Source organism: Ambystoma mexicanum, chromosome 7p (assembly GCF_040938575.1).
Source record: "Ambystoma mexicanum isolate Mex_15411 chromosome 7p, UKY_AmexF1_1, whole genome shotgun sequence".
Lineage (NCBI taxonomy): Eukaryota > Metazoa > Chordata > Amphibia > Caudata > Ambystomatidae > Ambystoma > Ambystoma mexicanum.
In genome coordinates, this window is record NC_090939.1 from 105,942,900 (window position 1) to 105,966,116 (window position 23,217).

The 23,217-nt window shown below is 44.2% G+C and overlaps 1 protein-coding gene across 4 annotated transcripts in view; it reads left to right on the plus strand.

Moving 5' to 3' along the window:
* The window catches only part of ZDHHC23 (zinc finger DHHC-type palmitoyltransferase 23), a 317,223-nt gene that overhangs the window by 216,702 nt on the left and 77,304 nt on the right, over nt 1-23,217 (plus strand). For all 4 annotated transcript variants that reach the window (XM_069635888.1, XM_069635890.1, XM_069635889.1 and 1 more), the window contains one exon: nt 570-1,274. In XM_069635888.1, the coding sequence (XP_069491989.1) occupies nt 570-1,274 (705 nt within the window). The remainder of the gene's footprint in view (nt 1-569; nt 1,275-23,217) is intronic.

The window sequence follows — 23,217 nt, forward strand, 5'->3', positions numbered from 1 at the left end:
TTGTGGTTTGAATTGAGGGTTTGAGAAAATATCTTCAAGACAAAACAGACTGGTGGTCTGTAGGGGCATTCAAGAATGTGCAATTCACTGCACGAGTGGACTGTCGTACAATGTGCATGCAAACTGAAAAAAATTATAAAAAGGTTTCAATTAAAATCTACTTAGGTGCCACATTAGTAATACAGCACCACAATCGCAGCACATGACTAGCCCTAGACCATAACCCTCATAGGACACAATCTATCAATATCACAATTAGCCTCATCAATGGGAGATGCAACTATTAAAACCACATATAACTTAATGGATTGAGGCATGGGGACCTAGCATGCATTGTCATCTGAAAGTCAAGTTGAATGTTCAAAAACATTTTCCTAACAAGGCGATCAAGAAAATAAAACTAAACAAAATGTCGCTGAAATGAAAAATGCGCTCAAAACGAAAAGGTGACGAGTAAAGGCAAAACACTAATTGACTTAATGTTGTGCTAAAATCACTGCAATAGTATTTGAGAATGTATAAGTGCCTTTTCTCACTCCTGTGATTAATTTACATTTTTCTTTTCTAAGGTGGATAACCTGCAAGCCTCTTAAACCAGAGACCCTTCAAAGGACCTTTGAAACCATATTGGACCGTTTCCGTATTCCCTGGATTAGCGGGGCGCGAAAAATCGATATCAGCCTTGTCCCTCCTCTGGTTCTTCTTCCTGCCTTTCTCCATGTTGCAGCTTTGCACTATCTATTGACAATCATCATCCTAACATCACTTCCTGTGGTGGTGCTCTGGTACTATTACCTCACCCACAGGAATAAAGGACGGACCCTGTTCTTTCTAAGCCTAGGGCTATTCTCCCTGGGCTACATGTACTATACCTTCCTGCAAGAAGTGGTCCCAAGAGGTCATGTGGGACTCAGTCAAGTGTTCATCATCACCTGTGGAGTGCTGCTAATGCTTGGAGCCCTCACTCAAGCCAAGAAGGATCCTGGCTACCTCTGCAGTAAGGCAGAAATTGTCCGGTCACCTACTAAAGGCTCCCCTGAATCTGCAAGCCGAAGGACAGTGCGGTCCAACGGGTTTCACAAATCCTTATCTGGTAGTGATGGTAAGCATGCAGCTGACAATGACGCGGTTGGCTGTGCCAGACTATTGTCTGAGAATCCCGGTGTTGCAGAGAAAGACTGGTGTACAATCTGTAAACTGGTTAAGCCGGCCCGTGCTGGCCACTGCCGGATTTGTAGTGCTTGTGTGAGCAGATTGGATCATCACTGTGTTTGGTAAGCCCACATTTGTAAAATGGAGAAGTCAAACCCTGGAAGCGCGATCCTTAGTTAGGTGTGAGTTTCTAAGTGGGGCACACTGCAGCCAATTGTTTCAGTAGGGTTCTTGTGGAAAGCTGTTGGGATCTACAGCCACTGTTATTACAGCTGGTTTGTAATGGAACGGTATCATACCAAAATACAGAATCCGCAAATTCTGAATACAAAAATGTTGATTCTTTTATTCCGCATTTCACTGGAAGTATTTATCGGGGGTGAGTTGGGGTATTAAATAAGGTAAGGGGAGTATAGGAGGGGGAGTTGTGAGGGGAGTCTCTCCCTGGCAAACACTTGCGGTGAAAGAAAAAAAAATTGACATTTTCGTATTCAAAATTCTTTTCAGCGTGATCACATGTATCCTAATGGAACAACACGGAAATGTTAATTCGTTATTTTGTGCAGCTGTGAATCCAGTGCCTGTGATTTGCATAAATCTTTCAGAAAAACCTATTCATCTAGCTTACATCACTGTCATGAATGGTACACTGCTAACTAGCGGAAGGTCCCAGAGTTTAAGAAACATGCACTAATGAAGCCAAACGATGCATGTGTAGCCCTCAAGGTAAGAGTGCTGTTTCATTTTTTCATGGTGGGTAAAAAGGACACAAACTAGGCCATGCATGTGAGTAGGACCAGATTTTACAATTTTAAGTGTCTGATAATGCAAGATTTATCATAAGAATTTCTGTAGGTCTCTTTTTAGCTCCTTACCTATTCAGGATGTATTTCTCATTGCTGCATGTCTTCTTTCAGTATATTGACTGTCAACATTTTGAAGAAGCCCATGTATTGATGTATTTTCATCAAAACTAAGGGAAGGAAGGAGGGCTCTTGGCTCTGTTCTCTGTCCCCCAGACCGAGGGAAGCAGAGCTAAGTGAGAATCCCACATGTCGCTATCAATACATACTCCTCAGAGTGCTGATGCGAGCATTAAAGGCTCATTCAAGGCATATTGCCTCTAGTCAAGAGATGAACGTCTGCTTCACATCAGCATCCCTGAGCCAAAGGTGTTATCTGGCCCAGAAAGTGTTCATCTAGATGACCGGTTCCCAGTGATTATTACTGAATGCAGATTGCATGTAGATATTACTGTAGAGACTCTCGTAGTGGTAGCTCATCCCACTTTCAACACTCTTTGAATCCTGGCAACTGTGAAATGAACATGTATTTAGGCCTGTGCGCCGATGCTGCTTACTGCACTCTGACCCCAGCCCCTTATGCATGCATCAGCTTCCATACCTTACCCACCCATCTCTGGGACAGCCATCTGAGAGGATAGGGATGGGGGCTGTTGATCATACAAGGATAAGTGGCATGGACTACCAGCACAGGCGCCTCTACCATCAGTAACTTGTGCTACCTTGTGCACACCTTTGCCCTTCCTTTTAGTCATGTGAGAGATTAAAATATGTGCAAGTCATTTTGGGGATGATGGGAGCAACTGTACTGTATTTAGCCAAACATTTCCTTGAGCAGAATCTAACGTAAATGAGCATCAGACCTGGTTTCCACTGAGTAACGCTTACTGAAAATATGTAATTGGCCTAAACTGTAGTCCAAGGTGCGCTTGTCATTGGACCGTCACTCGCCTTACCTTTGCCCATAGACCCCCTGCCGGGGGAATGGACGAAAGGTGTGATGAAGAAAAAAGGTTTGGAACAGCACGAGTGGAGCTCCATGATCACGTGGTTTCAACCCTCACATAGGATTGATCAGCGCTCCACACCTCTGCTGTCACTGCTGCTCGGCTTAAACAGTTGCAATCCGCTGACGGGGAGGTGAATGCCGTACTCCCTGCTGCCTCTCCGGCGCCTCCGGTCACCACTTCCCATTGCCTCCCTGGCTGCATTCCGAGAAACTACACAGCGCTCCACCTGAATCAAAAAAGGGGCTACCTGCTGCCAGGCCCACACAGACTGTGTGTTGCTGCTGGCAGGCACAGTGAGTATTTGGAGTCCCCTCATTGCTTGAATTAATGCTGGACTGCCATTGACCTACGTAGCCTGGTAAAAAAAAAAAAAAGACTAGGAAGGACTCCCTACGCTGCTGCTGACTTGCTGGGCTGTACCACCCTACACAGCCCAGTCAGAGTACTTTTGGGCCCTCACACATGCTGCTGCTGCCCGCTTTCCTGCAAATCACCATCAGAATGGGCATAAGAAAGAACTGCAATAGAAAGGGCTTGGAGACGGCCATGGCCAGGCTGTACCCCAAGTAAGGGTTGTTTGATAGCTAGTGTGGCGGGTCAGAAGGACAAGGACTCGGATCTGCCATTTTGAAATCTTCTTTATTTATCAAAGAGGTAAAAACTCCTAACTTTCCCTGAGCTATGGGTTTTCCTACTAACTAGGGTACTTGTCAGTTGTCGGTGAGTCCAAAATGAAGATCAGTCCTCGGTCCAAAACGAATGTAACCAGTCCTTGACACTGTCTAAAGTAAGCCACAGGAGAATGAATCTCTTCTCCTGTGGTCTGCTTCCCAGCAAGTTCCATTTAGTTACTTATTCAAAAGTAGTTCTTAGTAAATGCTTTGATCACTTTATACAGTTCAGATATGGGGCTCCTCCCTTTCTCTACTGTGTCTCTACTCCATGTATATGCTTTAGCCTGGCTGGGCCAGTCAGAAATATTTCCCAAATGATTCTCACTCTTACTCCACTTTATGGTTACTGGGACGACTATGAGGGTTTCAGTAACAATTCTTTATCTCCACTTTTGGGTTTTTACTAGGACGAGTATAAATGTTCCAGCAATGGTTCTCGTCTTTCTCTATTGTAACAGCTTTATTAGGAGGACTATCATTATCCACATGATTGGTGGCTTTTTCTGTGATTCCGTCTTTGCTGAGACGAGTACACACCTTCTCACATATATGCACTCTGCTTCTATAGCTTCAATATAAGGTTCTGACTGGGACGAGTATAATGCTTTGCTCCGTTATTTTCGGTATGCCACCCAAGTCTCCTGCCTTCTCTGTTACTTTTTTCTCACGGGGTCAGTATCCCCGGGCCTGCGTTCAGAATGGGATCCTTTTCTCGGTTTGTCAGGTTGGCATCTCGCCTGTCTGTGTACTTCTCTCCTTTGTAGCACCCGTTCCGTGTAGCGGTTGGGTAAGTGGTTTCAGTCGTCGTCGGACTCCCTAATCCACAGACTGTCACGCCACCACCTCTGCCATGGTTCCTTATCTGAGGTTTCCGTCCGTCAGCTTCTCTCGCATCGGGTTTTCCCATATAACGATCACAGACATGCTTCTCTCAGACCTCAAGAACTGCATGTCCTGGTCTCCTGCAGCTCTCCTCGCACAGCTGACTTGAAACTCACGGGCTTCTATCTCATTCAGAACTCCTCGTCCTTGATTTGTGACGTGTTGCTGGGTCTTTCCCAGTAGAGCATCAAAGTGCCTTTTCTCCGTTTGCACACTATTATTTGCATGATGATCTTCTCAGTATTATACCAGTACTTTTTTTCATGTTGACTTAAACTTTCTGTATGTCAATAACAAACACCAGCTTTTTCCTATTCTCTCCTTTTGGGTAGGGTTTGTTAGAGATGGAAAATCGGTTATTTAGGGAGTTCTTCATTGGAAAGGGGAGTACTTGTCCCCAAGGTGGGAGGCTTGTTCTGGTGAGGTCCTGCATGCCTCTTCCCCTTTGGAGGAGGGTATCCTGCAGCAGGCTCACCTCCCTAGCCTCACAGGGAAAGGCTCCCGCTGGGTAGAAGTGACTGAATTCAGTGATTCGTGAAAGTAGTTACAGTGCACTGTATAGAGACTCTTTTGTATATATTTGTAAAGAACTTTTAATATTTTTTCAAAGCACTTTTTTTGTATTTTGTAATGTTTCCCTTTTTTTGGTAATGCAGCTGCTTCAGTAGGTTAATAGTCTCATACGAGTCCCCCTTTATATGTAAAACCGTTAAAAGCTGCTATTGTACTGGGAGAAGGAAAACACTAAATGCCAACTAAAAGCATACACAAGCATTTCGATGTTTGTTTTTCCTTTTGTGTGCCAAGATATTATAACCCAGTGTTTCTTCCTTTTGGGGTATTGGGGGAATCCTAAACTAACCTTTGCCCTTTCTTCCCTCGTCCACACCCCACAGAGGTGGACCAAGGTGATTCAGGATCCCAGGTAAGTGGATTGATGGAGACAGGCAAGAGACGGATTACGTTAAAGTCTTGTACCCCTCCCTCGAAGACCTTCAAAGGTGGCAACCAGCTTCACCTAGCTACCCTCAACTCTCGCTCTGCCGTTAAACATTCCCGACATCTGTCTCCTTCTTGAAGACTTTAACCTTGATGTTCTCGCTCTCACTGAGACATGGTCCAAGGACAGCTCTGTCACTGCTTTTGACACACTCCTCAATGAGGGTTACAAGTTCCCCTCTAAGCCCAGGCCTAAGCGGTCTGGAGGCAGAGTGGCCTTGATCCTCCCTGAATTGGTCCCTGCTGCTATCATTCCCACTCAGACCTACTCTTCCTTTGAATGCCTCATCTGCAGGCTTGGTGTCTCTCCAAACCTGGACTATTTGTATGACGATGGAAACACAGCTCCGGACAACTGTTAAGTTTACATCCCTATACTCTAACCCAACGCATTTAAAATTGTTACTGCTGTCCACACAGCATACAGTTTGCTATTCAAAGAATACTTGTTGTTCTATGAGCACCTGAGAACTAGGTGATTGTCGTTGTTTCACTGCCAGTTATTGCGCCGCAATATTGCTCCCACTGTCCAGGAATATTGCTTGCGCTGTCTGCAAGATCATTGCCATATTGTTTACTAGAAATATGCCATGCCCAATTTGCGCAATGCCAACGTACTACTGATTTGCATCGTATTGAGCTAACGCATCTTATTTTGTAATCTTGTAATCCTAATAGGGCTGTAACTTGTATACAGTAAATGATTACCATTAGCATGTTTCTGCCACTAATATTTACAGGGCATGTTGTTTAGTCCGTCCTGTTACCCCATTTTAGATAGTACAACCGCATATTACCATTGTGCCCTCCCACAACCTATTACTTCCTCCTTCACCAACAGCAAACCATGCTAGGCCCCCTACTAGCCATCATGTACCCATTTTGTGTAATACACAATGCTGTATCCTGTACAGTAAGCGCTTTCATCTCGCAGGCTAAAGGTCTCTTCTGAATAGGCTGTCGCCGTCCTCACCCCATCCCCTGGCCCACTCCCTTCCTACTGACTAACTCACCATTCCCTCCCCTTCAGGATCAGGAAACTAACTACCTCCATATAGCTAATAATCCTAAGCCTACCACCGGCACGCTCCTGACTCCCTCCAAGCACGCTCCAACCACAGCGACTTTCAGCATCAGGTCACACACCAAATATTGCCATTCAAGTACCAGCACATGGCCAACCACTCCTATACAACATAAAATTAACTTTATGCCCAGGACCTGTCAACTCAAGCCACCCTCCAAAGATATAGCGCAACAAAACAGACTCCAAACTCCCACAAACCGCAACTACAGTCCCTAAGCCCCCAACAAATCTCACACCTAACCTTAAAGGTACACTCATCAACACACGTTCACTTGGAGCCCATGCCCTTGAGATTCACAATCTCATTATCGACCAACAACTAGACATCCTAATTGTTACAGAAACCTGGCTACATCCAGCCTCATGCCCATTGCTAGCCCTCGCCATACCACCTAGCTTCAACATTCTTAGGACCGACAGATCTAGTGTACAAGGATGAGTCGCCATAATAGCCAAATCAACCCTGCAATTTAGGGCATGCCCCCTCGAAATAGATGGATACTAATTTTTCCTAGCCAAATTCACCTCAAACGCTAAAACCACAACTAACTTTTTGGCCATATACAGATCACCTAATAAAAACACTCAACCTGATCCAGACATCCCTCTCTTACTCACCCCTTACATCAAGCAGAACACAGATGTATTTTCTCGGTGAAATTAACCTTGGCTATAACTATCAGCATGACAGCAAAGCTACAGCCTTCGGTGCGGCTCTCAGATATGAACTTCTCTCAATTAGTAAATGCACCTACCCACATTAAAGGTAGAACACTCGACTGGATCCTCATTCAACTCTCAAGTATCCATCGACTACATTCTACCTCTTGACTGGACTGACCACTACATTATCAACTTCACAATGACCAGTAGCGATACAGACCATCCTATGACCAAAAGAACAGATGCCTACGAAACCAGAAACATCAGAACACTTTCACCGTACAACCTTTCTCCAATACTAAGTGAAGCCCTGGCCACTACCACGGTAACGAGCAACAATCCCAAGTACCTGGCAAATAGTTACCAGAAATGTCTTACTATAACTATGGACTCTGTAGCACCTTCACAACTAAAACTCGGCGCGTTGATAAACGCACAGGTTTTTGGTTCAGTGGTGAACTAGTAAGTCTCGGACGTAAAAAACACATCCCTCGAGCACATTCACAGAAAAGAAAAATGGGCACGTCCATCTCTACCAAGATGTTATCGAATGATCACGACGGTGAGATATTCTACTTTACTCCAGTGACACAAGATGTAGTGCTGGACACTATATCCAAACTAAAAGCTTCTCATTGTAAAGGAGACCAATTTCCTGCTCACCTAGTAAAACTATGCGCCCCTATCCTGGCCCCCATAATCACCAACTTTGTCAATGCCTCATTCAACCCTAATATGGTCCGTGCCAGTATTAAAGAAGCATGGGTGACCCCACTTTTGAAAAAGCCAGCACTTGATCCATCAAACCCCACTAACTACAACCTATAACGACAGTACCTTTCTTGTTGAAAATAATAGACAAAATAGCCTATGCCCAAATCCAAACCCACCTAGAGCAACACCAGCTTCTTGGTGCCAGGAAATCCGGATTCCGCCCTAACCATAGCACAAAAACTGCACTCCTTGATTTGAAAATCCAAATGGATTCCACAAGGGATGCAGGAAAACTGTCTACTAATTCTGCTAGATCGATTAGCTGCATTCAATTTAGTGGATCATGACAAGCTCTGCGCCACTCTATCGAATGACTTCAGATTCTCAAAGCAGGCAACCCGATGGGTAAAATCCTTCCTAGCAGGGCGCACATCGCGAGTAACTATCGGCAAAGAGTCAGCCGACCCTTTACCAGTTCCCATTGGCGTTCCTCAAGGATCTTGCCTTTCGCCCACTCTATTGCTTACACCAAGCTATTTGCAGCACTGGATGCTATGGGTGTCATCTACACCAATTTCGCAGATGACACCCAGATCCTCATCCCTTTATCAGGCAACTATGTCCAAGACACCCTGCTCATTAACAACATATATGCTTTAATTCAAAACGGGGTGGCTGACAATAGCCTTTGTCTCAACGACGAAAAAATTGAGCTTCTTATTGTAGGAACCACTACTAAATCAATGCCCAACATGCCGATTATTCAACTTTCAAAATCGATGGCACCATGATACCAGTATTCAAAGAGGTTAAAATCTTGGGTGTCTATCTAGATGCAAATCTATCTATGATAAAAACAAGTTAATGCCCTTTCTTCAGCCACCTCTTATACTTTCAAACTTATTGCTATAAGTCGCCAATTGCTCTCACCCAAAAATTGCATCACCCTAGCCAGGGCCTTAATACTATCCAAGTTGGACTATTGTAATTTACTACTATTAGGGACTTCCAACAGCAACCTTGCAAAACGGTATACACCAAATTGTTTGTTTACAATTGTTTGAATGAACAATTGACCGATTTTAAAGCGTCACAATTGACCCTTTTCACAATTGACCATATATATATGGTTTTGGGAGGGTTGCGTGGGGTTTCCCCCTGCATGTGTTACAATTGACCTTCACAATTCGGTCAATTGTGAAAAGGTCAATTGTAATTGGAACAGTTGTAAAACGAACAATTCGTATGCAACCTGCTAAACTGCAACTCCTGCAGAATAAAGCACTACGAGCAGCGCTAGGAATTAAAAACAAATCTGACCACATCTCCGACATCAGGAGAGAAATCCTTTGGCTACCTATCAAGGATAGAATAATTTTCAAAACCCTCTGTATCACGCATAAATGCCTTGCCAAAAAAGCCCCTAAATACATTAACATATTATCCAAAAAAGCCTTAACCAGAACCCATAGGTCTAATAATAAATCACTCCTTGAATTCCCGCGCTACAAAAATTCCAGAGCAGGGGGCAGCAGCTTTATAGTGCTGGCCCCTAAACATTGGAACGCACTCCTGATAAATATCAAAACGGAAGAGTCATTCCAAAACTTTAAAAAATCTCTAAAAACTTGGTTATTTAACCAATTCTAACCGATTAGACCCAGCCTTGCTTACTCTAGACTTAGCATTATCTGGGTGGTAGTATTCAGATTAGGCAATTAACTGCTTCTTTATCCTGTTACAATTGTGTAAATTGCTTCATTGATGTATCCTCGTTTTAATTATGTATCTTTGTATAAGAACCATGAGGTCTGTAACTACGCCGTGATACCTCAGGGTCTGGGCGTTATAACAAATGTAATAAATAAACCCTCTTGTTGATTCTCGCCACCATCTAGAGGACCTGGTCTGTTCTCCCTCTACCTCTCATCTTCTCTTCTTGCCTCTACCTCAAGCTTCTCCTCCTGAGACTTCAATATGGACCTTGACTCTCCTGATTCGGCCACTGGACTCTTCCAAATGCCTCTGTGATTTTCTTTCCCTCACCATTCATCCCTCCGGTCCGACACTCGGCCGGACATACCTTGGATGCTCTCTCAGCAGACAACCCCACCTCCAACTCTTTCACTACACCTCTCTCCTGGTCTGACCATGCTCTCCTGTCCTCTCCCAGGTCCCCTGGCTAAGCCTCTGCCTGCACTGCCAGTTTCCTGCTCAGTCATTCAACCGATGAAGGGGGTCAATTGCTGCTTTTGCTGCAACTTTCATTCCCCCCTCTCATCTTTGACTCCTCTCTCTCTCCTTCTCTCCTCACATCGAGGACCTTGCCTCAAAGGCCCACTATCAGCTGCACCTCCTCAGAGGAATTCTCCGTTTCCTCACCTTCCCCCAGAAACTCCATGTCTTCAGAGCTGTGGTCCTCTCTAGGCTGGACTACTGCAACAGCCTCTTCCTCAATCTTACTTTATCCTCCCTTCAACTAATCCAGAATAGGACTGCAAGACTTACCCTTGGCCTCAAGCCCAGGAACTGCATCTCTCCAGCCCTAAAATCTCTCCACTGGCTCCCACTTGCTGTTAGGATCAATTGCAAGATCCTTTGCCTCCTCCACAATGCTTTCTGGGGCCTTTGACCCCACTACATCCAACTCTCTCTAAATACCTCCTTGCTAGAGCCCTTTGTTCTTCTAGCTCAAATTCTCTGCAGATCAGACACTTCCCTAGACCAAGAGTGGGAGGTAGATCTCTCTCCTCCACAGGAGCCGCACTCTGAAATGGTCCTTTGCCCCTCTCACTTGAGCCGGATGTTCCGGAAGCACCTCAAGAACCTCCTTTTCTTCCTTCCCTCTCCCCTGCTAACATCCTCGCCATAGTGACTGGCTGCCTGGTTCTCTCAGAATTCTACAGTGCACCAGCCCCCGTCCCCACCCTGTCCTGCCCCCTTCTCGCACTTAGCATGTGGACGTTTACGCCCTGCACCTCATACAATCCCTGTCCTCCGTGGCACTCTTCCCACCTTCTCCTCGCCCCCCCTTTTCACTTGCACTTGCTGCACTTTACCCTTCGCTTCCTTTCCCACCCTAGCACTTTGCATTTCCCACAGACCGGCACTCCCTACCCCCTGCCCCGCCCCCCACCCCTTCCCTTGCATTTCTTATTACTCCACTTGCACGATCAGAATGTCACAAGGCCTAGTAGGACCGTTGTTATCTTTCTCCCTTGTTATCCCCCCGCCCCCCAACCCTCCTTTTTGTCTTGTGGTACATTGAAACGCTGTTTGTTGTATAGGCGCCTTACAAATATCAAATATGTATAAATTACAAGAAGTGTTGCAAAGTGTACTGTTGTGCTCGCCTATACCTCTCTCCCAATAAGTGCATTGTAACCATCCAATTGTTGCACTCAAATGCATGAATTACCTTAATCTTTTGAATGTTGCTTGTTGGGAGGATATAAGACTTTTGACTTGGCCATTAAGGGATTGAATGCACAGAACATTCAGGACAATTATTTGGAAATCAAAAAGGGCTGCCCACTGCCTTTTTCTCCTGTATGTCTCTTGACTTGTAACGAAAGCTAAAAACAAAGCCTGATGGGAAGAAATGTTGGGCTTAAGATCAGCAAGCCTATAGAGAGTATAGAGTGCCACTTTATCTCACTTTACATAGGGTCACAGAAAAATGCATATTGAAGGAGCACAACTGGCCCCACATTTGAATAACTTGTCTGGAGCTCGGAAAGGAGACAATTGATTTTCCTGCCATTAGAAGACTGGAGGGAACTCATGACCCACAGATGCTGTCTGTTGGGACCCCTAATTTGTTGAGCCCTCAAACCTGAAACATTGTCAGGTCTTTAAGTGCTGACTACTGGAAAACAAGCTGTGTGCTACCCAAAAACGGTACACCCCGAAAGACCATTTAAACCTGAAACTTCTGTGTGCCTGAAAGAATTTTATGAAAAAACAAAGGGATTGGAGAATACATCTGAATTCTTTTTTTTTTAATCCAAATAAGCGCTAGAAGAAGCTTCTATGGAGTCACTGTTGCTAAAAGAAGTTATTCAGCTTCCATCTGGATGTATTGATGAATGTGTAAACTTGTCCAGATGAGTATGGATCTGGAAAAAATGTTGGCTCCCTATCAACCCTGTGTAGCTTTATGAGCTGGCAGAGAGCTTTTGAAAACCGAAAACATTTTGGCTCCGTAGAAACTGTGTGAGAGGTCTTGACTTAAAGAAATTTCTGGAACCTAACAGACCACAAAAGTTGATTTTGCCCACCTGAAAAACTTTGAACTCTGAAAGAAACACAAAATTGATGCCAAGCCCCTGAGAGACTGTTGGTTCCAAGCAATGATTTTATACTATGAATGATACCAGTATAGTGCTTTCCAAGTAAGATGAGCTGTAAGAGAAGCCTAAATGGAAGATGCATCCTGACAATCTTTACTTTATTTTGATAAATTGTGAAATCCTGTTTTTGCTGTTTTTTTTTCTCAATAGTTCGCCACTTTTTCAGTTCTACAATAGTTCTTGGGCCAGTTGGGATTGTAGATGTGCCTAAGCAGGAGATTTTGTGAAAATGTTTTAGAATTGAATCTGCCCATAGAATAGCATTTTTGCTGGGAGAAGGTGAGCATCTATTAAAAATGACAAATGTTTTGTCTAATGAAGAATTGGGAGGAACAACCGGTATGCAACTAGTTTCTTTCTAATGTTATGTTGGCTTAGGGGTCCACATGGATACGAGATGACGTGTGATCCAGTGTACACCGGAACCAGAGGACTTTGTCAACTGCTGAGACTCTGAATCAGCAAAAGATGGCTTCACCAAACAAATACAGAAGCTCTGCTGCAGTGGCTCTCCTGAAGCTGAAACTGACGGTGAAGCACTGAACAACTCCGATTTCTCCACGAGTGCAGACACAACCACACTGCACACTTTCCTTGACTCAGCGGGACTGAGTGCTTGACTTCCAGTACTCCTTGCACTCTGAAAAAGCACCTGCTGCACTCTGCATGGCTCCCCTCATGTTTGGAGCGCAACCTTCTTTGAGGACTGGCAGCAGGTAGGATTTACGACCTACAACTTCCCATAACCTCTTCAAACCACGTAATGCACTATGTGGAATCTCGGGCTTACCTGCTAGTGATTCCCCAGCCACCACTTGGCCACTGAGCCTGCTCTCTCGGCTACTGAGTTAGCATCACCACACCCTTGCATTAGGTTTGGATGTCTACACTCCAGCTGTCGACGAAGGCCATGATTGCTGCTAACAACCATGCACCTTTTTTGACCTAGGACTTTGGCAGCTCCTTTAATCTAGAACCGTTGGGTGTTTTTCTTCACTTTGGCCCATAGGGTAACATTTGCTCATAGAGCCACATTGCATACTGTCTCTACACCGGATTACCGTGAATTTACCGAATTAGAAATGTTCGGGGGTGGGGGGGACGAGTCATTTGAACGAAAAGGACTTTCGGTTTTCACTCCCCCCCCCCCCCCGAACATTTCTTACGTGAACTGGAGCCGGCACCGCAGGGTCCTCTACTTTCTTCTTCAAATGTTATTCAATAGCTAGCGGGGGATAGCCCTGCGAGCCCTGATGGCTTTATAGTGAACAAGGGTGCGGGGGACACCCCCGCAGCCCATCACTATGACGACACAGAATGGAGGATTTATTCAAAATGTTTGGCTGTAGTAATTTTTGTACAGTCGATTTTTCAGATAAATCTCTCATTCGTGTATTTTTTTTAAAAATTCTAACAAATCTACAGAATCCCTCTACACCACCCCAACTTGCGTTCATGCTAGACAATTTGACAGAGTTGCTTGCCTGTAACCACCTGATAGCCTAGGCTTTTAGAAACTAAGCAAATCCAAATCTTTAACATCGGATTTTGACGTGCAACTAAATCCCTGAACATTTAGACCCTAGAAGAATCCTTTTCTATGACGTTACTTACATGTAACACGTGTCATTTTCCCTCTGTATGAAGTCTGTCGCAGATTTATTGTGAGGACGTTCCCTTCCTGTATGCGACGCTCTACGTTAAGGCAGGAAGGTAATGATTTCTATCCACTCTAAGAATTCAGTTGTTAAGGATAGACAGCAAGGCCTTATGATAGAGATTAAGGGTTCAAATGATCTTAATGAATATATTCGCTTTTGGGCTCTTTACTGCTTGTTTAATGACCTAGTCATCTGTGGAGCAGCAGGGGGGAGCGTCCAGCTTAGACTCTGGCCTTATCCCAAGCCTTGATTCTCATGGAGAATAAGAAAACCCTCGATTTCCCAAAACGCAACTCCACATCCTTTCTGCATCGTTAATATGCATTCAAATGTGTGACTTAGATTCCGATATTTAAATGTAGTTTTCAAGTTATGTATCTCTCATTGGTGGCAGACTCTTTCTTTTCGATACTCGTAGGTTTGTGCATAGTTCTTATTTTTATACCTCCTGATCAAAGGCGTGTTTGTGGGGTAGATCAGTTACCCTTTTTGTCAAGATCTTTGGGGGGAGGTGTGGGGTGTTAGGTCACCCAAGATGGTTAGAATTCTAGGTTTCGAATTCCAAGGGGTTGCGTAGTGCTCTATCTGTATAATTCTATTGGGCCATAAATAACCCATTGAATAGAGTTGCAACCATACCACCGTACACCATCATCCCTTGGATTAATCTCCACATTTAGAGCCATTGCTGCGTTAGTTACAAATCTAGTTATTGGTGCCGCATATACTACCATGCAGTGATCACTTGAGGTTGAACGTAATATTTCTACTGTTCCTTCCCTAACTTGTAAATCCGAGAAAATAAAAACGTAGTCCAGGGTAGGTCTCCACTAATTATTGTACCAAGTGAATTTTGGAGGGATATCTCCCTCCACAGAACCGTTAAGGGGGGGCCAAGTCCCATGCCTCTAGCTCTTTCTTAGTAGTTGACCTATTGCTTGTTTTTCTTTTACTATGGACATTTCCACTCTCTGGCTTCCAGTACCACTGGTCATCCAGATATTCTGAATTGAAATCTCTTGATATTATTATATGGGACCTCGACGTGTGGATCATGGTTACAGTGGACGTCACACTAGGGATAGTATTACTGGCACGCCCTGTCAACGTCCCTTTCGGAAAACCACTGTAATGCTTCGCAGCTTGCACTAGATGTCGGCCTCTGCACAGCATGTGAATCTAAGCAGATACAAGCATCAGAAATATGATTACGGTGAGTAATGTATCCCATGTGCTCCCTCTTTAGGGATTTTCCTAACATTAGATATGAGAATTCAGCTACAAAATAGTCTATCGGGGCACAACTGGGACTAAAATACATGTTAAACAAGAGCCTTTTTGTGGTGTTTTTGACTCAGTCTTTCCATGTTAACATAGTCACAAGCATGTCGCTCCTCTCAGTTACAATATGTCTCCCAGCAAAGCAATGATACGTTTCAAGGCTGTAGGCAAACCTCCATACGGCCTTTTAAACCCTGCTTGGCTTTGTTAAAGTAGATTTTATAGCCATCCATTATGGGGGCTCCATCATAAGGGTTTCCTGTAAGCAAACAATGGTAAGATACACCAATTCCTTTATTCCTTTATTTTCTATTAGAGAAACCCCTTGAGTTCCATGACAGTATGCAGACTAAAGAGTCTTGTGCATACTGCTCGTGATCTTGTGGCATTCAATGTAAAGTTTCAACAATCGTGGACCCGTTATAGCTGACCTCTCATAGTTTCATTAGTTTGGGCTTTTTCCCAGTGATTCGGTTGCCCCCTCTCTTTAGACAACCTAATCGTTGAGTGCTTTTTAACTACCTCTTCTTGAAACTTTACCTTGGGGCACAGGGTAGAAGTCTTGGAGCACACCTGCGCTAAATGTTCAAACACCTGATAATAATTATGCTTCACATTCAGCCAAGATTGCATTCTTAATTATCTGAATGCAAACAGACATTTACCACATCCACACAATCTTCGTAAACAAACTCGACTTGCTGAATGTTAGAATTTACCAAGCGTAGGCTTGGGACTTTAAAGAACAGGGACCGAATATATTGACTATTTTAATGGGTTCCTTTCTAATCTTTCAAAAAGGCGACCCAAATACAAGTAGTAAAACTGCCCCATCCCTCCTTTCCGACTTCTTTAGCACTGCCTCTTCTCTTTCTTATCAACTGACTTATATTTTCTACTTTAGTTATCTGGTCCAGCGGGTTGTTTACATGTTTATTACTGCTAGTATATGACTGTTATAGGGGCCAACCTCTTCTCCAGGGTCCTACACATCATGTAAACTTTTTGTGGCTCTACTGAAATTTCCTCTTTTTTTTGCATGGAGTGGCAGTGGGGCCTAGCACTCTTTCATTTTGGTTTGGAGCATAGATCATTTAAGGCCTGACGTTGCCCTCTGCCCACCTTGACCCAGTTCTGTTTCCTTTCCTCAAATACTTGTTCTCTACTTGGGTCCACATCTTGGGACTCATCAAAATTCGGGTACACAAACATTCAACTCAAGTCCAGGGAGCAATCGCCCCCTGCTTCAGAGTTCATATATTGTGTAATAACTCCTTGGCCTTTTATCCTTCAACCAGAGTTAATGGTGTCCTTTGCCTGGCAAAATCCTTGATCTTTTATTTTCAGCCTCGAGGGAGGCTTCTCTGATCTAGTTAAGAACACCTGTTTCGCAAGCGTTTCGTACACCTTTAACAACATTCATTGAGACAAACATTTCTGTGACTCATTACTCTGTTGCTTACGTGGAGCTTTACAATTTTTTAATTTCCTTGAGTCTTACCCTTTACCTGGTTGATAGAACCCCCTATCACAGTACAGAAGTTCAATCATGCTGCTGTTTAAAATTGATAGAATACAATCCTCCTCTTACTCAGTTTTCACTGCACCCGGGAGAGCTTTATGGAGGATCTCTACCACTATATTTTGTTGTAACTGGATAAGCCATCAAGACAACTAGCATAGTTCCATCTGACAAGGGGGGCAGAAAGCCAGTTAATAACTTCCATTGGAACTTTTCTGGCTGTACTCTGGTCTGGCTTTATTTTTGGGTTCCTATTGCTTACAACTTCTCCGGGGCAAGCCCCTTACTTCCTCACCTGATTGCTTTGACTCAAAGTTGTGGCGGTAACAAATCCCTCAGTAAAATGTACTTTGGCACTTAGCTTTTTCAACACCATATGGACCTCCTGCATTTAAAAATTCAGGGTGTCTTATCCCCTGTCCGTTGTATCTAACAACCGTGCTAACACTGGAAAGGATAATTCATCTATGGTTGTGATATTTGGACCACAATCCATGGCAACACACCCCTGGGAGGCCCCCTTAACATTATTCTGATCCTCTTTGTTGGCAGTACCCTCCACCCCTTCAGACTCTTCTGGCAAATTCTCACCCGTTTATCTAATGAAACATTTGCTATACAAATTGCCGGTGAACGCAAAACATCACTCTGCAGTACTAATTGGCTATGCCGGTGGAGCATAATTTCTGTCAACTCTTTGGAGTCAGGAAGTGTTTCGGGTGTAGTCCACTGATTAGATCTAATATTGAACGACTGTCGAACTCTTACCCAGTTCATGCGTGATTGCGGGTGCTAATATTGGAACATCTGATACCAGGTCAGCTACACTATTGAACTTTGGAAAATAAATAATCCCACCACTATCGTGGTTCATATACTGATTTTTCCTCCACAAACGTGATGGATACACCTTCTATATTACCCCTTAATAGCATGTCTTGGAAAATTCCACTATTCAGTTCAGCCACACCCACCTTCGAAACTTCCCTTTTCTTTGGCGAGGTGTCTTTATCTTCACACGTAACAGGCTTGCAAATATTACTGTCTTTAGCGGAAGTGCCGTTTCCACCTGAATTGGAGTCTTTGAAAGCACGAACCTTTAATGGAACAAAACAATCCGAATCAGCCGCCCTTTGCTTTCCAAAACGGTCATCATTGTCACAGTACTAGGTGAAATTAAATACACAATAAATTTAGGAGATGTTTTTGGTGAGGCTCAAAAGTCGGGGAACCCGCAGTCACCTCACTCACAATTGGCACCTTATGGTTAAGTGTTCAAGTGTTAGAAACATGGGTGTGGCAGTCTTGGTAGGGCTAAAAAATACCAACCAAAAATCTTTTAAAATGCCAGTCACCCTGTAAAGTCAGAAGTAAGATTCCCTCCGGGCTGTGCAATAATCTCAAAGCGCTATGCTTGCAAATGCTCAAAGGTCACAAGACCCGCTGTCACCCACACACAGTCTTCAACTGAGTTCATTTGCTGCAGGAAGTCCTATGCAGGAATCGATCACAAGCGTATGCAAGTAACAATGTAACGATATAGCCCGTGAATGGGGAAAAAGCACCGCAGACTTTCTGCCAGGAAGACGAGAGCTCTGCCGGCATTCAAAGGAGAAATATCTGCTGATTTCTGTCACAGAGCTTGTTACAAAATGCCCTTTTCCGCAAATTGGAACCAAACGCAACAAAACAATGCTCTGAGACTGGCTGCATGTTATAAAAATGAGCATCCTATGTGAAGTCTATAGTGTGCTTAATGAAGTGCTCGCTTATGTCCAGTCCCAGAATACATGCATCTCCAAGGTTTTTCATTGAGTCTCTGGCATAAGTGCTCCTCGTATAGTTTTTCTCCTACAACATCTCTGGACATGAAAATGGGAGGATTGAACCGTTCATTCTCAGTCCGGTGGGAAATATGGTGTAAGTGATGGGGCTTAAGGCTCTGGATCAGTTTCCCTGACAGACTTTAACTTTCTTGAGCCAGCCATTAGTCCAGAAAGGAGCAATCCAGCATACCCGTCTTCCCAGATAGATGAAAGTAGCCTTCCATATTTGGAAATAGCCACACTGTGGTGCTTGGTGGTGAGCAAGTAGCACAAAACCAAATACTAGGCGATGCCTGATGAAACTGTGTGTGGCATCCCAACATCCTTCAGGTTGTTGTGGTGAACCCATCTGCATGAGAGCAGGACCTCCTCTGCTGCAAGGGATAAAATAATAGAAGTATGTGGATTCTGGGGAAAACGATTACCAGAATTCTCGCCTGGACATCTGCCGAGCAAACGTTGATGGTATTCGTGCATGCAAACGTTGATGCTATTCGTGCATGCTGCAGCAAGCACTAGCAAAGGATACTGGAGTACCCAATTATATCTTTATGGACACATTTTGGCCAGTTCACCAAAGACCTCTGCATGGCCAGGCAGGTTCCTGTTGCTTACCTGAGTTTGTTGCTGACCAACGTCGACAAATCGGCAAGGGGCAGCAACTTTTTTCTTTCGTGTTAAAGTGACATGTAGAACGCATCAACCAATTTCACAGTGCTTCTTCCCAAACAAAACTTGCACAACAACCACAGATAAACATAGGAAGCACAGAACTGTGAAAATAACCACCAGAGATAATGTGGAGAGCTTCATGGCCACCATGTCTCCAGCACATTGTAGCCCTCTGGTGCCCAATCGATGATGCTGAATATCGAATGGAACTATACTGTAGGATCAGACTGATGAATCACCTACTCAGCTAGATAGTGTCGGATGGCACCAAACCTCTCTGGGTCTGGAAGATGTATGGGGCAGTTTGCAGTACAGTTCTTCGCATTCGTTACCTCCAATTAGTTCATGCATCCACTGATTTATTGAGAGCGCAGTTTTGTCCATCCATCTAAGGGGCAGGATCCTTGGCATGGGAAAGTGCAGTTCCATATGAGATCATCCAACCAGTTTGATACCACCCACGAGAGGATCCTTCACCTTTCTTGTTGGCTATTTGAACTAATGTAAGTAGTGTGCCACCACGCTCACAGGGTCAACGTAGGACTCCAAATTCAATTGTGAGAGTAGTGCAACTTAGTTTATTGTACTCTAATAATAAGGGTAGGAGCAAAAGTTTAAAAAACAAATTGGGCTATGTTTCCGTAAAAACAGTGGGGAATAAGTTTAGTGAATGTTCACAAGGTTATTTCACAGTCTCTGGAGAGGGTCATCATCTTTGGTTAAAGTTCACCAGTTGTTTGTAGGTAAGGTGTCTGTAAAATAAAGACATTGAGAGTTCCTTTGGGGGGGTCTCTGTGCATGAGAATTCCCTTGTCACAGAGTATGAAGAAGGTGGGTATCATCCCAAGAGTCGGGCCAACATTGATTTCTTCCCAGCTAGTCGGGGTAATTTTCAGACTGGTATCTTTCTAGGCCTCAGCCAATTGCACTCCACACCAGAGGTTGTCTCCTGGTCACGGAGCTGGCAAGTGTTCTTTAGTCACCATGGTGGCCTCGTCAAGCTCACCAGATGCAGATTAGGGCTCCCAGCTAGTGCTAGTCCAGTTTGCTTTCTCAATGGTGTTTAAATATGAGCCCTCCCCGTTCTTGACCCAGGCCAACAAGGTTTTGAACTGCCTCACCGCTGTTGCGCTTTCCCAGGCCAACTCCAAGCACACTGGCTAAGCCTGCCTCCTTCTCGCGTCTCTATCTTTACCTGGTATCTTTTTCTTACCCGTCTGTCCAGCACCTTTTCTCCTACTGCACCTGATAGAAATCGCTCACCTTTTTCTCATTCTCCTCATCCCCAGCTTGCTTAAATCCTTCTTCCTTCTGGTCTCTTCCTTATCTGCCTTGCCTTCCTCCTAATGTTCCTTCTCCCTTCTGGTCTCCCCTTCCTTTTAACCCCTCTCCCTCAGTTCTCTGTCCTTCCCTCGCTCTGTCTCCAAACTGCAACAACCCTGAAGTCCAGCCCCCTTCATACGCTGGGCCATGGGTAATTGGTTTCACTAATTGTTTAAGCAGGTAAACTTAGGGGGGGGGGGGGAGTTCAGGATCATACCTGGAGATTGGTCAGGTTGTTCCACTTTGTCCCCCCACCCCCAGGTGTAGCTAAGGTGCTTCTTTTAATTGCTAATGATTGACTCATGGGTCTGTGGGTGATGGGTATATGTGACTGACATGGTATCAGGCGGCCCTCTCATGGTGGCCATCTGATTGCGTAATGGTATTTCTCTTCCAGATTCCTCCTACCTCCACAATGTCTACTGTTTATAGTCTTCACTGTACTCTCAAGCTCTGGGTAAGCGACTCTCCACTCCTTGCGGTTTGCTAGTCATGCTAGCAGTCTGAATGCATATTTGATATGCAGTCTGAATGCATATTTGGTATGCTGTGGAAAAGTCTTTCTATTAGGGGGTTTCAGCACGTTCTTTCTCCACTTCCCAACCGCAAATGTAGGACTCTGTCACAGCGCACAGAATCCAAAGACTGTTGCAGTTATTGTGGTAGTGATCTTTCAGGAGAGGAGAACAGTGCACAGCAGGACTGATCAATCAATGATCAGTTCATAGAGCTCCTCTTTGGCAGGATTACCCCTGATGGAACTACTGATGATCTCCCAGCCAGTGCTTTGGAACACACCTCGTTGGTATGAAAATGTGTATCCCTGTTTCTTTAGACGTGGTAAGTGCCACAAGGAACCTTCTTGGTCATGTCTGGAGTGATTGATCAAAGTCTCCCTCTTCCATCTCTTCCCCCTTCCTCTTTTTTTTCTTCTTTCCATTTGGAGAAGGAAGTCTGGCTTATGGTGGAGTAAGGGGTGGGGTAACTAGTTTCAACCCCAAGGAGGTTGGCCATAGTGTCTACTCTTCAGTGTTCACTGCACAAGAAAATGGTAGCGTACAGATGTTTCTAAAATTCCCTTTGGTTTCATAAATGCCTGTCATGTGACACTTTTATCTTGGTGGCCTGATGGCCTATATTCTGATCAAGTATGGCAGGACTGGCTGAGCATATACCTCTTGGGTGTCTGGCCTCCTTTCAACTGCAACTTCCATCACAAGGTGCTGCCATTCGACTTTTGCATCTCACATAAGTTCTCTTAAGTTGTGCCAGTAATTTAAACCGATCCTCTTCGACAAGGTTTGCACATTTACTATTACTTGGATGACTTGCTAGTAAGAGCGTGGCGCCTACTGAGGACGGAGTATTCCATTGTGCAGGTTACAGCTCCCCATTATGCAACTGTCAATGTACCCAAATTCACTCTGACAAAGCAGAATATTGTCTTCATTGGAGCGGAATGGAATGTCTTTTTCCAGAGTTCTAGATTGGTGCCTTTCACCTGGACTTGAAACACATTGGCAGATATTAAGTCGGATAGGTTCAAAGAGCCCCGGAACTGGTGGTGCCCATTTAGGTGATCCTGAGCGCCAGGGTCTAACCTGATGTTCCTCATACCCAGCTTGTCAGAGCTTATTTCCACCCCACAGGAAGTTTAGAGGAACTGCTTGTACTTTGGCAGCAGAGAATAATGCTTACATTTGAAGCACGTCTTCAGAGAGTGGTGAGAATCTTTATTCTAGAGCAAGCAACCCATTTGCTCTTGGGAATCATTCAGGTTGACTTTAGTCTGCAATAATATTGTGGATCTACCATTAAAACTCACGAGAACTTACTTATGTGAAAATTATCTATATTAAAAGTCCATGCACAGTTCTTGTTAGAAAAACAAAAACTTACACTTGAATACAATGTCTGTAGAACTCATCACTTTAGGCTAGAATAGAACGCTTTCACACACTTACTTTACATTTATGTAAGTGTTGTCTTGCAAATATTGCATATCAGCATTAAACAGTAATGTGAATAAGTATTTCCTGTTATAGGAGGACACATCAATACCAGGGGCAGGAAGGTGTGTTACGGTTAGGTGGGCTATGGGGATACCACGTTCTCACCAGGACATCACTCAAACTATGTCAAGAGCTGCAATCCCGTGTCGGTCCTTCCATGGGCCTCCATTCTCCTCTAGGGATCGCTTGCACCGGAGGTTCTAGAGAGAGGTTATACCTGGTAACCCAACATGTTGCTCAAGTGAAAGATTTCAGTTCCCAGAACACCTCATACAGGAAGAAAGTGTGCCATCAACTGAAACAAACCACCCAAGATAGGAAGACTGCGTAATGCCACACAGCCACCAAACCCAATTGAGTAACTTCAAAGATGGAGCAGCATGCTGTGAACTCTAAAGTCTCAAAGTTCCATTCCACCCCTACTAGAATACATTACCCCATGAAGATTTGTTTATGTATTGCCTTAATAGGACACTGTAAACCTTTTGTATTTCAAGAATAGGTGTTGCTATGGAGTATACCAACACACTGGATAGCTTTCTGCATATTTGCATTTTATGGCTTTCCAATTATTGAGAACTAAA